The sequence below is a fragment of the Coregonus lavaretus genome (assembly GCF_964263955.1).
Source record: "Coregonus lavaretus genome assembly, chromosome: 13".
NCBI classification, from domain to species: domain Eukaryota; kingdom Metazoa; phylum Chordata; class Actinopteri; order Salmoniformes; family Salmonidae; genus Coregonus; species Coregonus lavaretus.
The window spans coordinates 22,766,945-22,773,053 of NC_140000.1; the positions used below are offsets into that span (position 1 = coordinate 22,766,945).

General features: G+C 44.5%; 1 protein-coding gene across 1 annotated transcript in view; it reads left to right on the forward strand.

Moving 5' to 3' along the window:
* LOC311140358 (platelet endothelial aggregation receptor 1-like) overlaps window positions 1–6,037 on the forward strand; it is a 43,853-nt gene extending 37,816 nt beyond the window's left edge. The window contains exons 12-23 of the mRNA XM_084175384.1: window positions 250–413; window positions 767–869; window positions 1,090–1,236; window positions 1,347–1,478; window positions 1,628–1,756; window positions 1,907–2,032; window positions 2,299–2,508; window positions 2,654–2,763; window positions 2,889–3,018; window positions 3,187–3,249; window positions 4,539–4,742; window positions 5,196–6,037. Coding sequence (XP_084031510.1) covers window positions 250–413; window positions 767–869; window positions 1,090–1,236; window positions 1,347–1,478; window positions 1,628–1,756; window positions 1,907–2,032; window positions 2,299–2,508; window positions 2,654–2,763; window positions 2,889–3,018; window positions 3,187–3,249; window positions 4,539–4,742; window positions 5,196–5,338 — 1,661 coding nt within the window. The 3' untranslated portion in view covers window positions 5,339–6,037. The remainder of the gene's footprint in view (window positions 1–249; window positions 414–766; window positions 870–1,089; window positions 1,237–1,346; window positions 1,479–1,627; window positions 1,757–1,906; window positions 2,033–2,298; window positions 2,509–2,653; window positions 2,764–2,888; window positions 3,019–3,186; window positions 3,250–4,538; window positions 4,743–5,195) is intronic.
* The last annotated feature ends 72 nt before the right edge of the window (window positions 6,038–6,109 follow it).

Genomic DNA, 6,109 nt, shown 5'->3' on the forward strand with positions numbered 1-6,109 from the left:
AATATGCACCGTTTACCGTGAATGCAGTCACCGCTAACGTGGGAACATTCCCTTTAAATTTCAATGACGCTGTAACACTGAACTTCAGCGATACAGATTGAATCAAGCCGTAGGTCTCAGAAGCAGACTTGTATTTTGTTCCAAAATGGCTGCTCCTCTTTACAAAAAGACCGTTAGACAAACATACAGGCTGACAGACACAGACATGTATGATTCCTCTACAATATGTCCGTATCTGTTTCTCTCCAGGCTGGCGAGGACGGTACTGCTCCATACCCTGCTCTAAGGGCACCTGGGGCCCTGGCTGTAACGCCACGTGCCAGTGCGCCAATGGGGCATTGTGTAACCCAGCAGACGGATCCTGCAGTTGTACTCCAGGCTGGCAGGGGCCCCTGTGCGACCAACCATGCCCCGTAAGTGCCAGTGTAATACTGTAGCTATAACGTTTGTTAAAAGGTAACATAATCGAACATAACATAGGCCTAATGTGATTTTTTTCTATGCATAGATTAGTAATGTTACTCACACTATAATCACTGTCTTTATCTCTTTACTGTAGCTCATTCTGTGCATCCATAAGCCTATATTCTGGACTACCCCTTATCTTCAGTCCTCCTTTTCCTCAATGAGATTAATCTGCCAGCTATGATGCATTTACAGTGTATCTTGCCAAAGTACAGTTTGCTTGACTCTTGACTGTGCTGGCCAAATGGTTCAGGAATTCCCTTGACGATGCTTTCGCTGTTGGCATGTGTTTGCTGTACAGATGGGCACGTTCGGGCCAGGCTGCCTGAAGAGGTGTGACTGCCTACACGCAGACGGCTGCCAGGGTGTCAGCGGGCAGTGCCAGTGTCTGCCAGGGTGGACTGGTAAGCACCGACGCCCCCGTTGAGTTTGTACCAGCTTGGATGTGGACCTGGAAATTAGTCAGTCCAATGTGATCTACAGGTTTTAATCTCTCTCTCTCTCTCTCTCTCTCTCTCTCTCTCTCTCTGTCTGTGTGTCCTCTCTCTCGCTCTCTCTGTCTGTCTCTCTCTGTGTGTGTCTCGCTCTCTGTCTGTCTGTCTTGTTTGTGCCTCTCTCTCCTAGGTGCCCGCTGTGCCCAGACATGCCCAGAGGGTTCATGGGGACGTCGCTGTAACCAGAGCTGCTTCTGTCAGAACAGCGCCACCTGTCTGCCACACAGCGGTGCCTGCGTCTGTCTCCCCGGTTACTGGGGACCCACCTGTCAACATAGTGAGTACAGAAAATGATATTGTTGCCTTTATGAATAAGTAGAAAATGCTAAGTTGAATGTTAAGTTGCTAAATTGTTATGCATCATCATAATCTCTCTCTTTCTCTCAGTGTGCAGTGCGGGTGTGTATGGTGACCAGTGCAGTATAACGTGCCCGTCCTGTGCCCACTCCTCCTCCTGCCACCATATCACAGGCCAGTGTGTGTGTACCCCAGGGTACACTGGAGCCCTTTGTGAACAAGGTCAGCACTAACCCATATCTCACCTATAGTCAAACTAGCAAACATATAGAAGACCCGCAGCATCTTGGCATACTTTAGTGCTTTACATGTTGAATTTTTTATGTGTGTATTATATTTAACCTTGACATGTGTTTTGGTGTAATTCCTAGCCTGTCCAGTGGGTCTCTATGGTAAGCAGTGTACTGGAGTGTGTAGATGTGCCCACAACTCATCGTGCCACCATCAGGACGGGTCCTGCCACTGCCCCCCAGGATGGACAGGCCCTGACTGTACTTTACGTAAGTCTGGCTCAATGGATTTTGAAGTAAAATATACTGTATCACAACATATGCCCAACTTGACCTTTGCTGATTGAAATCAATGAACAATTGTATAAAGACTTAAAATGCATTATGAGTCATACTTTTAATCGCCGCCTGTGTCTCTAGAATGCCATCCTGGGATGTTTGGCCTTAACTGTGCCCAAGTCTGCTCCTGCCCACCCAACTTCTACTGCGACCCACAGACAGGGGAGTGTGTGTGTGAGTCAGGACCAGGGATCGACTGCAGAAAAGGTATGGTATGGTCTCCCCTTTACCCAATGAACAGTTACTAACCATACATCTGTTTACAAGCTAGTAATGACATACTGTTGGCCATAGCTACCAGACTATAATAGTTGTTTATTGAGTTGTCTATTGAATCTACTACAATCCAGTTAAATAAGACGGTAATGACACTTTGGTTATTGTCTATCTAAGGCCATCCAGCATTAAGCATTGTTATGGTGATGACTGGATGGTCTGTGACGGTGATGACCCATGTTCTCTGTGCACCGCAGAGCGCTTTGTGAGTATGATGGTGCCCGTGTCCCCGGGGGAGAGGGACTCGTGGGGGGCCATCGCGGGCATCGTGGTGCTGGTCATCCTGGTGGTGCTGCTGCTGGCCCTGCTACTGCTGTACCGCCGGCGGCAGAAAGACAAGCAAGCCAACACACCAACAGTCTCCTTCTCCACCTCACGCACGGTCAACTCCGAATACGCAATACCAGGTACTGTATTGATACAGCATTGATTTAACAGATGATAAAAAAACGAATGTTTACGAATAGTTTGACCACATAATGTATCCATACTGTAGTTTTAGGTTAGGATTCATACACAGTAATGTATTTTATGTCCCTGCTTGCTCCTCAGATGTTCCTCACAGCTACCACCACTACTACTCCAACCCCAGCTACCACACACTGACTGGGGGCAGACCCCCTCTACCACACGTCCCCAACAACCAGGACCGCGCCATCAAGGCAAGTGTCATAACCGTCATCTCCGCCTCGAGTCAACTCTGTTATATACTTTATACTGGATACACTTGTTGTTTGAGAGGAGCTATATGATTTCTGATTGGTTAATATTGGTGTCTTTTAAACAGAACACCAATAACCAGCTCTTCTGTAACGTGAAGAACATGGAGAGGGAGAGAGGGCGAGGCCTGTTTGGGGTGGAGAGCAATGCTACTTTGCCTGCAGACTGGAAACACCATGAGGCTCGCAAAGAACCAGGTCCGTCTTTTTTACTGCCTGTTTCAAACTCTGCCCGTTCTTCGCCAACTTTCATCCTCAGCCGTTTCATCACCTGGTATTGATTTAACACCAAGACAGGCTATTTGTCTTTTATGAGTTTGCTATAAATAAAATAGATTATGCCAAATATGTGTTTAATGTTTACAGGAGCTTTCAGCATTGACCGCAGTTATAGCTACAGTGCCAGCCTTGGGAAATATTACAACAAAGGTAGTTTTCCATGCTTCCTATATCCCTTTTCTCCTTCATTTCCAGCAATTCCAAGTTAACATGAAATATGCTTGCTTTTCTCTAGAACTATTCTAGGCAACATTTCCATCAATCCATTTTCACACCAGCCTTCCTTTCAGTTCAGACATAAATAATGTCTGAACTGTCGACCCATCACCAGATTACAAGCTACAGTGGCTTGCGAAAGTATTCACCCCCCTTGGCATTTTTCCTATTTTGTTGCCTTACAACCTGGAATTAAAATTGATTTTTTTTCATTTGATTTACACAACATGCCTACCACTTTGAAGATGCTAAATATTTTTTCTTGTGAAACAAAACAAGAAATAAGACCAAAAAAATGGAAAACTTGAGAGTGCATAACTATTCATCCCCCCAAAGTCAATACTTTGTAGAGCCACCTTTTGCAGCAATTAAAGCTGCATGTCTCTTGGAGTATGTCTCTATAAGCTTGGCACGTCTAGCCACTGGGATTTTTGCCCATTCTTCAAGGCAAAACTGCTCCAGGTCCTTCAAGTTGGATGGGTTCCGCTGTTGTATAGCAATCTTTAAGTCATACCACAGATTCTCAATTGGATTGAGGTCTGGGCTTTGACTAGGCCATTCTAAGACATTTAAATGTTTCCCCTTAAACCACTTGAGTGTTGCTTTAGCAGTATGCTAAGGGTCATTGTCCTGCTGGAAGGTGAACCTCCGTCCCAGTCTCAAATCTCTGGAAGACAAACAGGTTTCCTTCAAGAATTTCCCTGTATTTAGCGTCATCCTTCAATTCTGACCAGTTTCCCAGTCCCTGCCAATGAAAAACATCCCCACAGCATGATGCTGCCACCACAATTCTTCACTGTGGGGATGGTGTTCTCGGGGTGTTGGGTTTGCGCCAGACATAACGTTTTTCTTGATGGCCAAAAAGCTCAATTGTAGTCTCATCTGACCAGAGTACCTTCTTCCATATGTTTGGGGAGTCTCCCACATGCCTTTTGGTGAACACCAAACGTGTTTGCTTCTTTTTTGCACGCACCACTTTTCCGTTATTTATTTTTTAGAAACAAGTTATGTTTTTCTTTTCACTTCACCAATTTGGCCTATTTTGTGTATGTCCATTAAATGAAATCCAAATAAAAATCAATTTTAAATTACAGGTTGTAATGCAACAAAATAGGAAAAATGCCAAGGGGGATGAATACTTTTACAAGGCACTGTACATGTGACCTGGCTGACCCAGAGCTAGTCAGATCCTCTGTTAACTTTTACACTCTACCCCTTGTTAGTGACAGAGCTGAAGGACACTGTAGTGGCAGCTAGCAGCAGTTCTCTGAACAGTGAGAACCCTTACGCCACCATTAAAGACCTGCCCGGCCTGCCCTTCGGCCCTCCTGAGAGCAGCTACATGGAGATGAGGACGGCCATGCCCCGTGAGAGGTCCTACACCGAGATCAACCCTCCACCATTCAGCACAGCCACACTACGCAGAGGTGGTTTACTGTACAGTTCAGCACCCTTCAAGATCCTTCCAATTTATATCAGTAGTATATCCGGAATATCTGGCTATTCTTGTATGTAAAACAGAAAAACAATGGAACATTCTCTCACTATGTAAAACGTTTAGGTTTCACATAGCATACTCAGAGAAAATGAATAAAATGTTGGACTTAGAAGAACCCTGTGCAAATAGAAAATTGTTTGTGGGATGGATTGACAAATAAGATGGATGGGTTTCCGTAACACATGGTTGAATGGGCAGAACTGTTTTCATGGAAATGAGAGGTCATGTGAGGGATTATTAAGACACAGGGGAGATGTCCTATGGATGATACTATCCTTAATTTAGCATTCACAGTATTTGAGTAAACATAAGACAATCAGAAATATAAACTCCAGTAAATGTATGACAATTGCTTACAATATGTTTATTTCACATTTTTCAGAGCGCAGTTCCCTTGGGCAGGTCCCAGAGCAGGAGCCCCAGAATCACTATGACCTACCTGTGAACAGCCACATCCCAGGACACTACGACCTGCCACCGGTCCGCCGCCCACCCTCTCCCACACGCAGGAGACTGCCCCAATGACACCAGCCCAACTCTGAACATCACAATCAGAAGAAAAACTTTACTGCCATTCAAAAACATTGGTAGGAAGTTGTCTTGGGGTTATTCAAGGCTACAAAACAGCCAGTTGCACCAGTGACAGTCAAGGCAACCTGACAAAGACAGCAGATTATGCCGATTCTTCTGTCAATGTGTTTACATAGTAACACTGCCCCCTGGTGGATCAAGGTGACATTTTCTCCACCGTTACAGGCTTGGGATCCAGACTCGAGGGCCAAGGCCTGTGGGGACAAACTTTGAAGATGCCAGTATCGCAGTTCGAGGACATACATGCATACATTGGAGTTTGACCAAACTTGGGATTTCTTCAAAAGTTATTTTCATACTGCAGTTGAAGGGACTTGGCTTTTGGAGCATGTGATTTGTCATACAAGCCTTTTGACCAGAATTGCATAAACTGGGACGGCAATTAATGGGCATTTTTATATCTCAATGATGTCAGTAGTTTAGTATGATGTCCTCTCAAACCCCTTTTCCTCTCCACTATAGTCCATAGAATGTCAGCTTCCAATTAGGGGAAATCCAGAGCACATTTGTACAGCTAGCTCCTGAATTATTTTATATATATCTTTTTTTGTTAGCTCCTCAATGTTTTTCACTGTTTTTCAATGTAATCATGCAATATGTTGTATATAATGTACATAAAATGGCTGAACTTTTTATGCACTTGTTCATTAGTATTTTGTATTCAAGTAGCTACTTGAAATCTAATATCACACATCAAACCACAGA